The sequence below is a fragment of the Carassius carassius genome, chromosome 46 (assembly GCF_963082965.1).
Source record: "Carassius carassius chromosome 46, fCarCar2.1, whole genome shotgun sequence".
Classification (NCBI taxonomy): domain Eukaryota; kingdom Metazoa; phylum Chordata; class Actinopteri; order Cypriniformes; family Cyprinidae; genus Carassius; species Carassius carassius.
Genome location: NC_081800.1, coordinates 857,210 through 877,041, shown reverse-complemented (window position 1 = coordinate 877,041; position 19,832 = coordinate 857,210). Strand labels below are relative to the sequence as shown.

General features: G+C 36.6%; 1 protein-coding gene across 2 annotated transcripts in view; it reads right to left on the bottom strand.

The window, feature by feature from the left end:
• Window positions 1-2,780: 2,780 nt before the first annotated feature.
• LOC132129285 (minor histocompatibility antigen H13-like) overlaps window positions 2,781-19,832 on the bottom strand; it is a 45,458-nt gene continuing 28,406 nt past the window's right edge. The window contains exons 8-12 of one of the 2 annotated variants that reach the window (XM_059540815.1): window positions 14,585-14,668; window positions 14,412-14,448; window positions 14,219-14,321; window positions 14,045-14,130; window positions 2,781-3,540 (exon numbers count right to left, since the gene is read on the bottom strand). In XM_059540815.1, the coding sequence (XP_059396798.1) occupies window positions 3,390-3,540; window positions 14,045-14,130; window positions 14,219-14,321; window positions 14,412-14,448; window positions 14,585-14,668 (461 nt within the window). In that variant the 3' untranslated portion in view covers window positions 2,781-3,389. The remainder of the gene's footprint in view (window positions 3,541-14,044; window positions 14,131-14,218; window positions 14,322-14,411; window positions 14,449-14,584; window positions 14,669-19,832) is intronic. The other variant, XM_059540816.1, reaches the window with a different exon arrangement.

The following is a 19,832-nucleotide window of genomic DNA, read 5'->3' as shown; positions in this document are numbered from 1 at the left end:
TGACATAAAGCCATTCTTATGAGTACATTTGTGTTCGAGCCATGCTTACAATGAGTGCATTTGTGTTTCTGCATGTAGGCTATGTACAACCCGAATTCCGGAAAAGTTGGGACGTTTTTTAAATTTTAATAAAATGAAAACTAAAGGAATTTCAAATCACATGAGCCAATATTTTATTCACAATAGAACATAGATAACGTAGCAAATGTTTAAACTGAGAAATTTTACACTTTTATCCACTTAATTAGCTCATTTAAAATTTAATGCCTGCTACAGGTCTCAAAAAAGTTGGCACGGGCAACAAATGGCTAAAAAAGCAAGCAGTTTTGAAAAGATTCAGCTGGGAGAACATCTAGTGATTAATTAAGTTAATTGATATCAGGTCTGTAACATGATTAGCTATAAAAGCTTTGTCTTAGAGAAGCAGAGTCTCTCAGAAGTAAAGATGGGCAGAGGCTCTCCAATCTGTGAAAGACTGCGTAAAAAAATTGTGGAAAACTTTAAAAACAATGTTCCTCAACGTCAAATTGCAAAGGCTTTGCAAATCTCATCATCTACAGTGCATAACATCATCAAAAGATTCAGAGAAACTGGAGAAATCTCTGTGCGTAAGGGACAAGGCCGGAGACCTTTATTGGATGCCCGTGGTCTTCGGGCTCTCAGACGACACTGCATCACTCATCGGCATGATTGTGTCAATGACATTACTAAATGGGCCCAGGAATACTTTCAGAAACCACTGTCGGTAAACACAATCCGCCGTGCCATCAGCAGATGCCAACTAAAGCTCTATCATGCAAAAAGGAAGCCATATGTGAACATGGTCCAGAAGCGCCGTCGTGTCCTGTGGACCAAGGCTCATTTAAAATGGACTATTTCAAAGTGGAATAGTGTTTTATGGTCAGACGAGTCCAAATTTGACATTCTTGTTGGAAATCACGGACGCCGTGTCCTCCGGGCTAAAGAGGAGGGAGACCTTCCAGCATGTTATCAGCGTTCAGTTCAAAAGCCAGCATCTCTGATGGTATGGGGGTGCATAAGTGCATATGGTATGGGCAGCTTGCATGTTTTGGAAGGCTCTGTGAATGCTGAAAGGTATATAAAGGTTTTAGAGCAACATATGCTTCCCTCCAAACAACGTCTATTTCAGGGAAGGCCTTGTTTATTTCAGCAGGACAATGCAAAACCACATACTGCAGCTATAACAACAGCATGGCTTCGTCGTAGAAGAGTCCGGGTGCTAACCTGGCCTGCCTGCAGTCCAGATCTTTCACCTATAGAGAACATTTGGCGCATCATTAAACGAAAAATACGTCAAAGACGACCACGAACTCTTCAGCAGCTGGAAATCTATATAAGGCAAGAATGGGACCAAATTCCAACAGCAAAACTCCAGCAACTCATAGCCTCAATGCCCAGACGTCTTCAAACTGTTTTGAAAAGAAAAGGAGATGCTACACCATGGTAAACAAGCCCCGTCCCAACTATTTTGAGACCTGTAGCAGAAATCAAAATTGAAATGAGCTCATTTTGTGCATAAAATTGTAAACTTTCTCAGTTTAAACATTTGCTATGTTATCTATGTTCTATTGTGAATAAAATATTGGCTCGTGTGATTTGAAAGTCTTTTAGTTTTCATTTTATTAAAATTTTAAAAACGTCCCAACTTTTCCGGAATTCGGGTTGTATGTTGATTGTTTTCTCCATACAACTGTTCCCTTAATTGAGTAATGAGTGGGGTTATTATGACTTGTAATTGTCACATGACTTGTATTTGTGTGTGTCTAATTAAGGTGATCACCTGTGTCTATTTAAAGGTGATTTCACTTCACATTGATGTTAAGCCTGATGAAGACCTGAGGGTCGAAACGTTGCTTGTTTTTTAATAAATTATGGGAGTTAGCAGTGTTGCGGACATTACATTTCTTCACCTCAATATTTGTAATTGTAAAATACAATTATTGTTAACAATGAATTTAAAACGTTGTGGTCAAAATTTCATATATATATATATATATATATATATATATATATATATATATATATATAAAAATACATGATACACAGCATAAATATGCGAAGTTATGATCATTACTCATTTGACAGGGTGAAAAATATAGTGAAGCACAAACTACACTGGTAACATACTTTACTCCAGTGGTGAACACCACAGTTTGATGCAAATAAAAGAAGTTAAACAGAGGAAGAAATGCTCCTCACATAAGCTTAAACTTTTACACTTTTACACTGAGAAAAGAAAGATTACACAAGAGACCGTAAAATGATGTTTACCAAGCAAAGCATGAGGTGTACAAACATATGGCAAATACAAAAACTAAACTAGAACCCTTCAACTACATTGATACCATCACTTGCTGGGGAGATATTGGTTCCCACCGTTTTGTTTACACTTGCATAAAATAAAAATACTGAATCCAGAATGTTTCGTCCTTTCATGTAATGAATTATGGACAATTACTTGTGTTTATAGATACCGGAAAGGTAATAGTGACATCTACCCTGTTTAAATACTGTATTATAACAAAAAAGAAAATTGTAAAAAAAAAAAAAATCTTTGAAATCAAATAACCAATCAAATGTTTAAATATGAATGTTGAAGGCAATGAAATGAACAAGATTTCACAGGCACTGAGAAAGCTGTTGTACATTAAAATAAAGTTCTAAATTACAGAACATATGCCTGCCATGAGCAGACTCAGAACATGACAGTTTGCTGCATGATGAGCACATCACTATAAAAAACAAACAGGACATGAATGAAGTCTCAGCATTTTTATTTGTCTTTATCAGATTCTGTTATTTCCACTTTCAATGACGCCTCCTCTGGTGAAGACTCTTCGTATCTGCAGGAGACAAAAGAATTAAGTCAAGCGTGACTGGGAGGCAATCAATATTAATAAATATGGATAAAAATAAAGAAAGGGGTCGGGCTGCTCTGTCCCTATGTTTGATGTGATTTGCCCCTTTTTGATAAATGAATGTCTGCTGTAGTGGACACCAGTGATAGATGTACACTGAAAGATGTACAAGGAAATCAATAAGGCAGGACAGGAATCAAACAGACATCAAGAAGTTGTGAAAGTTGCCATGACAAAGCTCAGTGCTCACTGAATACAGAACTACAGGTAAATGGATGGAACAAAATGTAAATGGTCTTACATTGCTGTCATTTTATACAGTTGATAAACCACTCGGGGCAGTGCATAATCTCATGACACAACAAGAGAGGCCAACTAGGAGCATAACAAAATGAAACTGCACTTTAAATGACCCTGAATTGTGTGAGGATGTTGACAGGAAAAGATCAGGAAGGTTCAATTGAATGATCAATGGCGATACTTGCATAGTAATGGAAAAGAATTCAGTTGTTACATGTCGGAGGGTGTGTGCCGGCGACGGCTGGGGGTCGACAGGCCAAAACTCTGCATGGAGTTAGCCAGACTAGCTGGAGAGCCCGACACAGTGGGGAAATGAGTGAGCCGCGGAGTGTGGGGCAAAACTTCATCTGACGACTCATAGCTGCATGCCAGAGGACAAAACACGGGAAGGGAGATGATAGTGAAAGAAAGAAAGAAAGAAAGAAAGAAAAAAGGCAGGAGAAAAATAAGAAGGTAACACGAAGAACAAAGCACAGAGAAGAAAAGGTCTGTAAGATGAAAGCTCACACCTTAAAGAAATAAAGTGTAGAAAACATGTTCCAAAACCTAGTGAGCTGCTTTGCAGTAGAGGTCTTCACGGGTCCAAAAACTTATGCCCGAACCCGAAAGAGACCTGTAATGTACTACACCCAACCGACCCGGACCCGTCTGTTATTTCAAAAGCTGGATCCGGATCCGTGTAGATCCGAGAAATTCCTACCCGGACCCTTCTATTATCTGTGTCTACCCGCTGGGAAGACACAGACCCAACTGGACCCGATTGCTATTCACCGTTAAATTGCTATTACAAGTCAATAAACCTGTTGCTTACCTAATTTAAGGAGCCGTAGTCTCTCTTCCTTGTACCTGACTGGCTGTGATGCATTACAATCCTCCGACAAGAAAGTAATCAATGTTATTCCTCTCGTTATTCCAAGTGAAAGCTTAACCCACTCATTATTTCAGCTTTAAAAGTCCACTTGATGTCACGGTGACAGATGATAAATCCAACTTAGCACATGTACATTCTGTCTCCTGTTAACCAGTGTTGTGCTAGTTACTAAGAAATAGTAACTAGTTACAGTTACTTCATTCAAAAAGTAACTCAATTACTTTTTTGATTACTTGCACCAAAAAGTAATGCATTACTGTTAAAAGTAACTTTTTAGTTACTTTTTTAGAGAATGTTCCCATTAATGCACTTTTATACATCATGGTTTATACAAACACAAAACTGACTTAAAGTAATTTTTAAACACTATTTTGATTAAGTCAGACCAGCACAAACTGAATATTGTACATCACACGGATTTCTGAAATAAATAACAAAACACCTGAATAATATATTCAGAATCAAAAACTAAAGTGGCTTCTGCATCATAAAAGATGTTGTGTTGAGCCCTTAAAAATGTTCCTTTCACAGTTTAAGTATGAAAACTATCAATAATGTACAACATAACACAAAACATTTAGAAATAAATAAATGAAAGCAATCTGAATTATTCAGAATCAATTTCGAGAAACTCAGCACCAAAAAAAGTATATTATTGACAACTATAAATTATATGCTATAAAAAGAAAACAAATTATAAATGTTGTTTAAAAATGAAATCTATGTTATCATAACGGGCTGCCTGAAAAGCCGGCGACTCCACAGTAGAGACAGGCTGCATGTTTTCAACAATGTTTCACTTGTGGGAGAAAAACATACAATCCGTGGCAACGGTATTGCAATCCGTCCCCTCAGTTTATATAAACCGTGCTCACGAATTCTTAAACCGTTCCATTGGTTAAACAAATTTTCAATCCGTGCGCTCCGAGTATTGAATCCGTACCCACGAATTCATTATCCGTGCGCAGCTTTCGCAATCCCATCCCGATTTGTAAACTCACGGTTTTGTGGCTCCGCCCCTGCCGGCAGATTAATTTGTTTATTAAACATTTTTTCATAGTATCATATGAGACCATGATCAGCTTTTTAGCGTTTATTTTACATTAATCAACAATAGGATAAGACACCGCTGCCTGTGTTTTATAGCCTAAAATAAAAGCTATAAAGAAGAAAAATAGGTAAAAAGCAATACAAACAAATAATGTGCTTGTTATGTTGTAATTTCTTTTCTAACTGACTGTAATGTTATAATAGGCCTAATTATTTAATAATAACAGTAACAGTGAAGCACGCATCTAACTATGTTTGGAGCTTAGTATAATAAAATCAACAAAATAAGTCTTAATGTTAAGAAAGAATAGTATACAAAGGTTATTTAAAAATAAGGCATTCATGAATTATTTTATGACAAACATTTTTACTGTCTTAAGTGCACGTGAGTACGGTTTATGAACTGACAGGACGGATTGCAAAACCCTACTAATTTTTTTTCTCCAGGGCTCCGTACATTCGAACCAGAAAGACACCGCTTACATTTGACTAAAAGGTTTTTGTCTTTATGTTCAACTGAAGTGAATAATGAGCATATGTCCAAACATTATTTTATTATTATTTATAATAAAGGTGGCCTTTATTTAACCATCGGAGCCATGTGCAGTATGTGTTATTATGAATGCAGGCATTTTATTTGACGACTTGCGGACTGTTCAACTGCAACACTCTCATTGACTGCATTGATGGACCTTGGAAGAACAATTTTAATATAACTTTGACTGGATTCGTCTTAACCTGTTAGCCAGCACCCCTCATTATGGGACTCACAGCTGAAGTGCTCTACCTAACTTATAATTGTAACCGTTTCCTTCTTCAGTGTGTTACAAACATAATTTTGGTGTCTTTGGAAAGAAGACACTTTGGGCTTTACTTTTTATCAACAAGATTTGATAATGCTCAAAAATATTAAAAGTTATAGACACTGAAGTGCCTTGAAGTTTTTTTACCACACGTAACTATTTTGTTATTTGATATAAAAATACATGAAATGAGTCCTGGAGCAATCTAGAAAAGTAATGGGTTGAAAGCCACATGTCTCATGAGTTTCTATTTCAAATCTGAATAAGATATGAAAAATGAGACCCCTGCAAATATTTTTCTGAGACTATGTCTAGACCCCCCACCCCCCAAATATAAGAAAATATATTTCCCAATAGTATTGAAGGCTTCTACAAACTATTTAGTCAGTAAACATACCACTGCATAGTTTTTTTCAATTATAAAACACTAGACAGAAACTTAGACTTCATACAAGTGATTTATTTGAGCACTAGAAAAATACAATAAGAATAATTTGAGTAAGAATAAGAAAAATAAAAAAAGATTTAACTTTGTTTGCCAATTACAAAAAAATCCTGAGATTGCTAGAAATGCAGCATTTACAATGAATTATGATGCAAATAAGTGCTGATGTGCTGATGGCCACTTATACAGATGGTAATAACACAAATGTGCCAAAGTAAATAATCCACTCTCTCTATTCATATAGACGCGTTCACTTTGATAGCCGTGACCATTCAGTAATAGCGAGCTGATTTGGGCTGATTTGCACTCAGACAGATGGTAATCATGCAGATACATTCACATTCAACATAAAACACACTCTCACATATATAAAAACTGTTGAAAAATAAAAGAAACAAAGACAAAGGCGATCGCTGTAAGTTCCGCCTCCATCAGCTGACAGGTGCGTCAGAGCGCGTCACAAGCCCTCAGGAGAGAGCGCCAAATTCAAATAAACTATCTTTCACCTATCTTTCATTCATTCTGTCGCTGAAGAACTGAAACGTAAACAAAGGATTTATGATCCATATTACAATGTTATTGCTTCGTTGGACTAAACGTGCTTCATGAGATGTCGTTCAGTGGACCCTTACCTTTCTAACTAAACCAGGATTTACAGCTGTGGATGTGTTTATGACTCGTTATTACGACGGATCTGGTATGTACAGCGTTTCCATTGTTGATTTTTTTATGTGTACTACTTACACAACTGTAGCAAATACAGTCTTTATAAGCTTTCCATTGAAAAACAGCGATCTGTCATCGATGCTTGAGGCTTAGATCTTTATAATGATACATAGTTTGTCAAGATTAAATTTGTCCTGTTTCATTTAATCTATTCATGAACACTGACACGTGCGAGTTAAGGGGTTTTCAGGACGAGGGCGTTGGGGTGCTGGCTAATAAGATCTGGATTTGGAAATCCCATGTTTTGCCACCCAGGATCAGGTAATCCATCTTACTTTTCTGCTGGTTTTTCAAAATTGGATTGGATCACAATGATCCAGATAAACACTTTTTCAGATTACCATACCTGGACTACTAGAAATCTAAAGCCCCTTTCACATTGTTATTCCGGAAAATACACAGGTAATGTATCCCGGAAATTGTTCCCGGGTTGCTAGATTTTTCCCCTTTCACAGTGCCAGTTATTACCAGGAATATGTGCAAGAGTTCACACACAACCCGTAAAGGTCCCGTAAAGACACGTGACATCAGGGTGTGACGTGTAATGTACAAGTCAAAAACCCTAGGCATGTTAACTTTCACTTACGCTGGCGAACGTTCTCAGCGTCAGCGCGGAAAGTGAGGAACTAAAAATTATTGTTTTGATTTCAGCAAATCATTTCGAGCAAAGTCACAAAACCTGATTAATATTCATGAATCCAATAATCCTTTGTGCGTTTTATAGTTCTTTTTAGTAGAATTCATATCACCTTTGTTAGTTTTTTTCCCCAATTCTTTTTAAAGAAACACTGAAAGACCAAAAAAAGCACCACCAGCAGTCAAGTCAAATGTTCAGTTAAAATGACTAATATGCATTTAAAAATGGTTAAGTTAATGTTCTGCATTTCTGTTTTGAGCTGCGTGCGCTGAAGTTGACCAGTAGAGTGATGCCTTCGATAGCAAGTTTTTAAATCAATGGGATTTAACTCAATTTAATGTAGAATATGCTTTGTTATTTATAAAACAAAGTTAATATTAGGACTGATATGCTTGTTATATGCAAAAAGAGCCTGAGTGCAAATGAACGTGTCTGCCCGGCTCTGAATGCGAGCGCCTTTTGTGGACGGCAGCCAAACTCAAAAAATTCAGTGTTTTATTATAATGGTGTTCTCATTATAATGGTATGGGTGTGACAGTCCAGTCATAGTTATTAATATTCTGATTTGTTGTTTGACCTGCTTGTGCTGTGCCCTGAAGAGATCACCGTAGTACTACATTGAAGCGCTTGACTCAAAACAAAAACGCATTTTATATCAGGTAAATAATATATCCACGATATATATACACCTGCTGAAATGTTTTGGAATCACTTGTACCCTACCTCTTCGGAAAAAAATCCAGTCTCTGCCGGTGTCAGTTTGAGTCTTGGTAAAGTTTTAAATCCCTGCTGCCAAGGTGCTCCTCTGTCAGTCACGGATCATGGAAAGTGTAACATAAATCTATAGGGGTGGTTGGATTTATTCACACACTTTAAAATATTAAAGTTTCTTTCTTTTCAGAGTCTTATTCACGGCTTTATCATAATAGGCTGCATATTAACTTATTAGAAAACTGTAAGTTCTATGTGAAATCAGACATGTGAGTGCTCGCATATAGTCAGAATGGCATAATCATAACAGCCCGCGAATATCTGACTGCAAGATTGGTAGTCATATCAGGCTCCTTGAATCGAAGCTTCGAATCGTCGACTATTTGGGGCTCACCCCTAATGCACACTGTACGCTCTTTAACATTCCTTAAGATGTATTTTGATAGATTTGGGCTGGGTTAACTGGTTAATTCTGTTATGCGAGGATTATAATTTGCTGACTTGTAAATTGGAAATGTTTTTGGAATTAATGTTCTCAAATAGAGTCGTAAGTTTGTATTTTATGATCCTACTGGGAAACAGAACAGGAAAAGCCAGCTCACTGGAATTCTTGGTAGGAAAAAAGAAAAGTACCTTTGTAAAATGTATTCTAAATGTATTGACTGTATCACTCTTTTTGTGCGTAGATGTTTTCCATAATCAAAATGGGACTATCTGCAATTTTATCGTGTGTTAATCAAACTTTAAATGTGTGTAATTCTGCATATGAATGAAACTTTATGTAATTTTTGGTATCTGTGTAATCGTCATGTTGTGGCTGAACTATCCACCTATAGGAAAGGTTTGTAAAATATATTAATCTGGAATTACCAACTTGCTAGAATATAACTGAATTCTGATAAGATATAACTCACGCGAGTGGGTGTTTTCTCAGAGACAAAGGAACTTTTTCCCGCTTCAGATCGCGGATGTTCATTGGTTGTTCGCGCAGAGGCATGAAACAGTCCATTCATAAGAAGAACTGAACCAGGAAGTTCTTCCCCGCTCTTCTCCTCTCTGCATTTCCGTCGGGTAGTTGATCTCAGCATTGCGGCTGAGAGAACAGCCTGTTCTCATGGCTCCTTAAGGGAGCGTTCATCTCCGTTTTTCATTTTCGTTTCCTTTTCTTTCCTTAAGTTTATTCTCATATTCGCCTCTCCCTACACGAGGAAGACGAACTCGGAATCATTTTGTTCGGTAAAACTTTTGAAATCTCGCGCGATTGCTCGCCCCAGGAAGAAACAAGTGAACACGCCCAGCTACAAAGAATTACGCACGCACACACACTCGTTCTCCGCAACAAAGAGACCCCATGCAAGTATTCAATTTTCTATGGAGATTTAAATGCTGCTTAAAGGTTGTCGATCTGATTCCTTGTTGTCTTTCAAAAGGTTACTGTCTGTGATTTTGCCATACTGTGAGATTATTGTGATCTCGCCTATTTCTCTCTCATTCTCTCTCTCTCTCTCTCACTCCCTCACTTGAATTCCATTATGTCTTGTATTTGTTTACTGTCTATTGTCGTACGCATATTTACTCTGTGTGATTTGTAGTTTGATGTATTATTAGTTAAATTATTAAAATCCAATATATATTCATGATTGGTTCTGTCTAAAATGCTCACATCACGAGTCAATGAAATGTTTGATCTTAAGCTACAAAGCTTGTTACTTTTCAGTAACCAAAAGTTCATAAGGATAGGAAAATGGTTTCATGGCCAGAAACTATTTTTCCTTGAATTATAAGAAGTGATAACTTTATTGAAAGTTGATAAATTAATCTTACGGCCATTTGCTGTACAAACCACTGTTTGATTTGAGGTAATTCACAGTAAGAGATATCACTATAAATTGATATGAAGAATGGAATATTGACATATTAATGAGTAAATTACAGTGCCTTGTAATGAGTTATTGATATACAATTGACCTATTTTTCCATCTTCAATAATTTTAAATGTAACTGTCATATGAGAAATATATATTAATCATATTCCTGATTCCTGTGCTCTTTTAAAATACAGTCACGAGTAGCACTTACACTTCTCACACAATGAGCACGTTTACATGCATGTTCTTAAGCCAATTATGCTTAAGGCCATCCTTAAAAATATTCTTGTTTGTCGTAACCCGACCGACCCTGTCAATTTAGGACCGACTCAATTTTTTTTTTTGCTTTTAGTCCGACCGACTTGCCGATTGTAAATTTGCGTCAAGACAGACCAATTTTTTTTTACTATTCAAACAACTAATACAAAAGCAATAAAGTAATATTAGATTTAAGTATTGTAAATATATAAATTTCCTAGGCCTACATACAAATGAAGGCTATCTTCCTTAATAAAAAAAAAAAAAAAACACCTTGACGTCATCTAGGTTTATACTATTGGTTAACAGATGTCACACTGTGGCCTGTGCATTCACTTCGTCTCATACTCTCACTCACTGTCAGAGTCAACGGTTCGCGCTTGGTAATGATGGCTGCGGCTTTAGTAAACAAAATGTTCGCAGTAACTGTTCAAAGTCATACGGGTTCGGGCACCATAATACATCTAAAAAAATCATTAAAACAGCTCGACACCGCTTTAACTTGGCACGAAGTTCTGGAGAAACTGTGCCCAGGTCTTTTCCCATCCCTTCTCCCGTCTAGTCTAAAACCGTGACCGTGTCGACTGTCACTTTATGTTCGAAAATCTATTGCACGAATCGATTGGACCAACAAATACAAGTTTCGAAAGCGAAAATAGGAAATTGATTTTAACGACCTTCTCTCGGAGTGCGTCCAGGTTTTTTTTTTTTTTGGAGCGTGTCCAGTTTTTTTTTTTTTTTTTTTGTAGCGTGTCCAGTTTTTTTTTTTTTTCTGGAACAGGCGTCACACAGCAACTGCAGCTTAGGACACGCATAACAGCAAATAATACTTCTGCACAATGTTTCTCTTTTTACAACAGAAATGTGAATTCTGCCGGTATTCAGACAGTCTCATGCATACAGATACAGATTCGGGCTAGAATCGCCTAGGGCTGTCAAAATAGCTGAAAACCTAAATTTGATTTTTTTTTACTTGAATATGAATTGTATTCGAATTTAAAATGCATAATTTCAGTTAGGGTGAAGAAAAGCTTTTTGCTTCTCTTCTGAGGCCTCAAGATAGCGCATCGAGCAAAATATTACTGAATGTTTATTCCAAGCATTAGAATACATGACTAAAAAAAACTATATTTACAATAATTTTTATGAACCAATTATAATTAAGTTGCTTGAACTATAAACAAAACAGCGTCATGTATGCATGCATTGTTAAATAAAAAGGGCGGAAAACCAGTCACACAGAATATTTTTTTTTTCATTTAAAAGCATGAGATGCAGTGGGATGGGGAACAAAACCCAACAAAGTCTCGAGATATTTTTTGAAAAATTAAATTAAATACATTAATTTTACATGTCTTTCTAAACATGCGGCCCTCTAGAAAATGCGTGAACGGCTTGGTTTCAGTTTTGATGTAAACAAGATCTTCTCCACATTGATGTTCTCTTTTTTTTTGTAGTGGCTTCAACTGGATAGGCTAACATAACCTTACAATGCAATGCCACATACATCGTCATCGCATCTCGTGCGCCACTGATAAAGATCAAGTATACTTCGGCCGTCCACACACTGTCTGCATTATATCCTTTTCATCATCCGCATTTATTGAGACCACGCAGACGGTGCGCATACACTAGGTGAAAGATGAGACAGCAGCTACTGCGTGTCGAGCTCGACCGCCTTTGAAAGTTGTGTAGACACAGCTGTGCGCGCGGCGAGGTGGAACGGTACACGGACTGTGAAGTACCGGGGCTCATAGACAGCTTCCTTAATGCACACCTAAAATTCGAATGCAACGTTTTTGCATTAGAATGTAGATTTTTATTTTAAATTCGAATATTCTAAATTCTATTTTTTATTTTTTTTGACAGCCCTAGAATTGCCTATGCGATTTTTTGTTGTTGACATTTCTAATCAAACACAGCCATGTTGAAGCCTGCATTAAATGTTTTGCATTATGGCAGTCCATTCTGCTTATTGTTTTTTGAAAATGTTGCACTCCTGTTTGTCATTGTGCAGATAACTTCACGCCAATAAATCATCAGAAATATATGTCTTTACATTCGTCCTGCCTGTTGTCCATGGATTTACCTATATTTGGTGTTATTTGCCGTATAAAACTTATTTAGACATGCAAAATCGATTTTACAATCGATTCAATGAACACTTGTCACTCAAATCAAACTGAATTTTTTTCACAAAAATGACAACCCAAGAAAGCAAAGTAAACGGCCTCTCATTAGTAGGTTGACTTGATACCTAGTGGTGGATGCAAGTAAAACAGTATAACAGAACCTAATTTTTTTCTCACCTGAAATTCATGCAATAGACATGTTTTTGACAAAGATTTTAATTTGTTTGTGGTCTATATAGCCTGCATCAAAATAAGGTTTGCAATTATGCGCCCAAAGGCACGGGTTGAAGACCCCGTCAGTGATGTCACGATATGCTAATTTGTTTAAATTCATACCTACGTATTCACCATCACCAAAATGTTCCTTTTTTTTTTACATTGAAACTTGAAAAAAAAAATATATAGACCGACCTACCGACCCTTTAAAGAAAAAAAAAAAAATTACTGTTACTGCAAAACAAAATATTTTTAAGGATGGCCTAATATGGAAAAAACACACTTGGTCATGTAAACCCAGTAACCCATTTTCTTTTATCAGAGTAAGGTAATAAACGGTGCATGCATAAACAGGTAGTTTTTTGCCTCTTACTCCGATTTCGCATAGCATGTAAATGCAACAAGCCGTTTTCTGTTGGTTTCTTGAAGTGCGTAGTTGTGATACGTGACAAGAACGCATTGTTAATCCAGATTTATACACATGTAGATAGAGCAAATGTCTTGCAGTAAAGAAAATATAAATCACAAAAGCAAACTTTTTCATGATTTAGAAAACAAAAACGTGTTCTCATCTTATGCAACAGAAGAAGTGCTTCAGTCACAATGCTGCGTTTATAGCTGCATGAGAGGATAAAATGTGAGCTGTAAGTTCCTGACATGTTAAAGTAAGCTTGCAACATCAACTGACAAATTTATGGAATAATCAGTCAAATATGTAAAAGATTATAATTTGAGGTCACTACAGGGAAATAACCTGATTTATTAATGAAGTCATGTAAACGCTGCTTACTTGCGTTGTCAGGTTACTGATGTCCATATATACAGGGAAAAATGGTTATTTTAATAAGCTGATATTTGCCGAGTTATCAGCCTACTGGTGAGCATGTAAACGTGAGCATGTAAACATGCTCATTGTGAATGCTATCAAGCACACTGAACGTAAAGAGCAACCATAGAAATGAGGTAGCCCATCTAACAGGTGCTACACTTGATTTTGGGTGCAAGAAAGACACGGTGACATGCAGGCATGAACGTGAGAACAGAAGTGTGCTATATTAATTAAAACTACATTCCAAGCTAAATGTCACCCAAGAATCCTGACCCTGGACATAACCTCTGAACACTGTCATTGTGAGGAGGGGAGTTACCTGAACATCTCTGTCAGTTCTCCTTTAAATAGGGCCAACAGCACTGGAAATCCAACACAAGCAGGGACCAGGTATAGCAGAGCAGGCTGGGAAACAAAACACAACCTCATTCAGTGAAGTGTTGGGTTGATTTCATTAATGAAGGACAACAATAGTTAGTTTATATGTTTTTACCTGAGCATGTTTAAAGGTGTGCATAACAAATATGGTAAGACCCAGGCCAAAGATATAAGCCAGGAAACTGGTGTAGAAGTAGGTTCGTGTGTTCTTCTTCAAACTAAGAGTGAAAGATGAGAAAATGACAACATCTGTGAATCGAAACTACAAGCACATTAAGTCAGACAAAACCCCAAAAAAAGGACTTTACCTGACATCAAAGCGCAGGAGCAGGGCAATGAAGATTCCTGACAGAACAAGAAATACATTCAGTAATAAGATTTTCCTTTAAATAATGAAAGGTGTTCATGGTTCGATGTTTACAGGTTCTATTGTATAATAAATAGCATGTCATATATTTAACCAAGCATGTCATATATTTACCTGGAATGACAATGTCCCCCAGTCCCAACATGGCAAAGTTACTGGCACCCAAACCTTTTTCCAGCAAATCTTGTGGGAAAACCACTAAAAGAGAGAAAATGAGTGGAAGTAGTGAAATATAAGAGTAAGAATTAACTGAAGAGAATGAAGAGAAGTAGTAATTTCTAGCAGAAGAGGTGAATATCAGGGTTCCTATGCCGTTTTACTAAGTAAGGCCATCCTTAAAAAAATTCTTGTTTGCCGTAACCCGACCGACCCTGTCAATTTAGCACCGACTCAATTTTTTATTTTCTTTGCTTTTAGTCCGACCCGACTTGCCGATTGTAAATTTGCGTTAAGACCGACCAATTATTTTTTTACTCTTCAAACAACTAATACAAACGCAATAAAATACTATTAATTATATTTAAGTAAGTATTGTAAATATATAAATTGCCTTGGCCTACATACAAATGAAGGCTATCTTCTTTAATTAAAAAAAAACCCTTGACGTCATCTGTGTTTACACGGATGTCACACTGTGGCCTGTTCGTTCGCTTCGTCTCATACTCTCACTCACTGTCAGAGTCAACGGTTCGCGCTTGGTAATGATGGCTGCGGCTGCACTAAACTAAATGTTCGCGGTCACTGTTCAAAGTCATACGGGTTCGGGCACCAGAATACATCTTTATGTTCGAAAATCTATTGCACGAATCAACCAACACAAGTTTCGAAAACGAAAATAAGAAACTGATTTTAACAACCTTTTCTCGGAGCGCGTCCAGGTTTTTTTTTTTTTTTTTGAACAGGCGTCACACAGCAACTGCAGCTTCGGAAAAACACACATAACAGCAAATAATACTTCTGCACAATGTTTCTCTTTTTACAACAGAAATGTGAATTCAGCCGGTATTCAGTCTCATACAGTTTTGGGCTTGAATCACCTAGGGCTGTCAAAATAGCTGAAAAAACTAAATTCGAATTTTTTACTTAAATATGATCAAAATTCGAATTGTGTTGTAATTTTAAATGCATAATTTCAGTTAGGGTGAAGAAAAGCTTTTTGCTTCTCTTCTGAGGCTCAAGATAGCGCATCGAGCAAAATATTACTGCATGTTTATTCAAAGCATTAGAATACATGACTGTGAAAAAAACAATATTTAAAATAATGTTTATGAACCAATTATTAATTAAGTTGCTTAAAGAACTATAAACAAAACAGCATCATGTATGCATGCATTGTTAAATAAATAAAAAGGGCGGAAAACCAGTCACACAGGATACATTTTTTCATTTAAAAACATGAGATGCGCGAAATATGCGTTCTGTGTGAACGGCTTGGTTTCAGTTTTGATGTAAACAAGATCTTCTCCACATTGATTTTTTTTTTTTTTTTTTTTTTTAAAGTGGCTAAGTGGCTTCAACTGGATAGGCTAACATAACCTTATAATGCAATGACACATATTGTCATCACATCTCGTGCGCGTACACAAGGTGAAAGATGATAAAGCAGATCCTGCGTGTCGAGCTCGTCCGCCTTTGAAAGTTGTGTAGACAGCTGTGCGCGCGGCGAGGTGGACTGGAACACGGACCGGGGCTCATAAGGCAGCTTCCTTAATGCACACCTAAAATTCATAAGCGCATTCGAATGTGGATTTTTATTTTAAATTCAACGAATATTTGAAAAAATATTTTTTTTCATAGCCTAAGAAAATCGCCTATGTGATTTTTTTGTTGTTGTTGTAATTTAATCGTAAACACAGCCATGTTGAAGCCTGCAGTAAATGTTTTGCATTATGGCAGTCCACTCTGCTTTTTGTTTTTCGAAAATGTTGCACTCCTGTTTGTCATTTTGCAGATAACTTCACGCCAATAAATCATCAGAAATATTGGTCTTTACCAATAGATTGAATCTTTACATTCCTCCTGTCTGTTGTCCGTGGATTTACCTATATTTGGTGTTATTTGCCGTATAAAACTTACAATTTTACAATCGATTCAATGATTCGACGAACACTCGTCACTCAAATCAAACAGGATTTTTTTCACAAAAGTGACATCCCAAGAAAGCAAAGTAAACGTTCTCTCATTTGTAGGTTGCATTGATACGTAGCGGTGGATGCAAGTAAAACAGTACTTATTTTTTTCTCACCTGAAATTCATGCAATAAACATGTTTTTGACAAAGATTTAAATTTGTTTGTGGTCTATATAGCCTGCATCAAAATGAGGTTTGCAATGATGCGCCCGAAGGCACGGGTTGAAGACCCAGTCAGTGACGTCACGATATGCTAATTTGTTTAAATTAGGGATGCACCAAATATTCGGCCACCGAAAATTTTCGGCCGAAAATGGCCCAAAAGTGCATTTTCGGTTTTCGGCCGAAAGACTTTTATCACCGAAACAACACGGCCGAAATGTTGTGATGACGCAAACAGAAACCGCGACCTGCACGTGCACCTGCATAGCGCAGACCACGAGCTCCCCGCGACATTCACTTCACACCAGTGAGAACATTCTCTCTCTTCTTATTCCTTTATTCGCAGCACTAAAGCGTCTCCTAACAAAGAGATTGAGACGGACCACGAAGTGAAAACAAAGAAAAGTAGAGTCTGTTAGCACACGTCTCACTGAGATCTTTTCGGATCCTCTGCACTTCATCGCCAATGTGCTTGATCCGCGTTATAAAGACCATTACTTGGATGCGGAAATAAGGCAGCGTGCACGAGAAATGATCCAGGGCACGCTGGATGCGGAGAACCCGTGTGGAGACGGAGAAGCGCCAAGCGCAGGAGACTGAGATCAGAGCGCAGAATAAAAGACTCGTCTGTGCACCAGATGAGGGGCAAGCACCCTCGGTGTCTGATGTGTTCAGTGAAATTCTGCAAGAAAGTGCCTCAAATAATAATAATAATACGTTGGCTATTTTGTTCTTAGGCTTATATATATATATATATACACACACACATACATACATAATATCAGATTGTAGCCATATTTCTGCTAGATTTCTGCTTTAATTTGATAAAAATGTTTATTTATGCCCTGGCCCTATTTAAATACACTCTCTCAAATATTTCTCAAATGTCAGGCAGATGAAAAGCTCAACTGCTCAACAGCTAGATGGTTTTCTGTCTGAAGTCCCCATCCCCAGAAGTGATAACCCTCTTGCGTATACTGGAGAAGTAATGCACTTTTCTAGTCCTACAGAGAACAATTTCAAATGCACTTCACCTAAATGCACTTTGTTTTTATGAGAGAACAGTTTATTTTAAAACCTTTCTGCAGGCCAGTAGGCCTGTACATTATTATTTAATATACACATGAGTGGGATACATTTTTAGTTTGAATTTTATTTTATACTGTGCATTGTTGCAATGTGCTTAATACATATTTGCATAATTTCTAATTATGTATTTTTATGTTTTTTTTAATAATTTATGTAATTGTAATTATCTTTGAAACTAATATTAATTTATGCAATTGCAATGTCTTAATTTTAGTAAAGTTAGTACACGGTCATAGCAGTAAATGCAATGGTACTAATAATTGGCATAATTTCTTTCGGTGTTTCGGTTTCGGTTTTCGGCCTTGGTTTTCTCTTTTTCGGTTTTCGGTTTCGGTCAAGAATTTTCATTTCGGTGCATCCCTAGTTTAAATTCATACCGACGTCATCACCATCACAAAAATTTACTTCTTTTTTTACATTGAAACTTGCAAAAAAAAAAGACCGACCTACCGACCCTTTTTTTTTTTTTTTTTTTATTACCGTTACTGCAAACCAAAATATTTTTAAGGATGGCCTAAACTGCAAGTCCTTTTCCAGTATGACAGAGGTCAGCTGGAAGAGGTAAATATCAGGGTTCCTATGCCGTTTTACTAAGTAAACTGCAAGTCCTTTTCCAGTATCACAGAGGTCAGCTAATTCTCAGCACATAGAGACTTTTTCACCTAGATATCACACTATAGAGACCGTGTCTGTTCCCCAAACTAGAAAATACAAAAAACGTCCAAACCAAGTTAAGATTAACAATTTAATTGAGGTTCAACAAATAAAAAACAGATGCAATATGGATAAACAAATGATAAAGCTTGGCTTATTAAATATCAGATCCCTTTCTACAAAAACACTTTTTGTAAATAATATGATCACTGATCATAATATAGTGTTCCTGTAGCTCAGTTGGTAGAGAATTGCTTTATCAAGCGCAAGGTTGGGGGTTCGATTCCCCGGGAACACACGATAGGTTATAATTGTTAGCCTGAATGCACTAAGTCGCTTTGGATAAAAGCGTCTGCTTAATGCATAAATTTAATTTAATTTTTAATTTAGATGTGCTCCGTTAGACAGAAATGAGCCATTCAGTCAGGTGTGTGACTAAGAAGGAGGAGTTACAAGAAAGAATGTGAGGACAAAATAAAATCTATATAATTTTATATTTGTAGTTTCATTTAGAATATATTTAAATTATCCCACAACAATTTAATATCCACTTGGGAGTGCAGTTAAACAGTTTATTGGGAACAATCAAAGCGGACTTTCAAACTGAATTTTTTGCATCATTACTCCAGTCACACAATCCTTCAGAAATCATTTTAACAATCTTATTTTCTACAAAAAACATCTATTGTTATTATGTTGAAAGAGAATATTTAGCTGAGAATATTTAAAAAAAAAAATTGGGGGGGGGGGGGTAAATTAAAAGAACATCAGTTTGTTACATTCGTTACAGTTACATGTATTTGTTACATTTATATTATTTACATCAAACTTTTGAATGGTATCGTAGTGTATATTGTTATTGAAACTTCATAATGTTTCACTTGATTATACATTTAGTCAGGAATTATAGTTTGGAAAAAGTCTAACTAGTAAAATGTTTACACGTTATGTGAAAACTAGTACAAGTATATAAATAAATAAAAAGAGACTTACTCATGTTTATGATCTCTGCTGAATAAAGTGCTTCATTCTTTTTTTTTCTGAGGAAATCCAAATCTCAAATCCTCAACCACATCACATCTTTTCGGGGTGAAATGTCTTATTCCTCTCATCGCGAAGCAAACAGTAAAATAAAAAAACTTGAATGGTCTCAATGCGTTGCCTTCTGTTGTGTGTGAGTATTCAAGCCGCGCGCTTCAGTTTGAAACAGAATCTGAATAGAGCGTTCAGCGCGGGGGCGTGGTCACATTAGAAGATAATGAAGAGGGATGTGAAAAACTGACATCGCTTTGTTTTCATATTTATCACAGAATATTTGTTTTCGGCA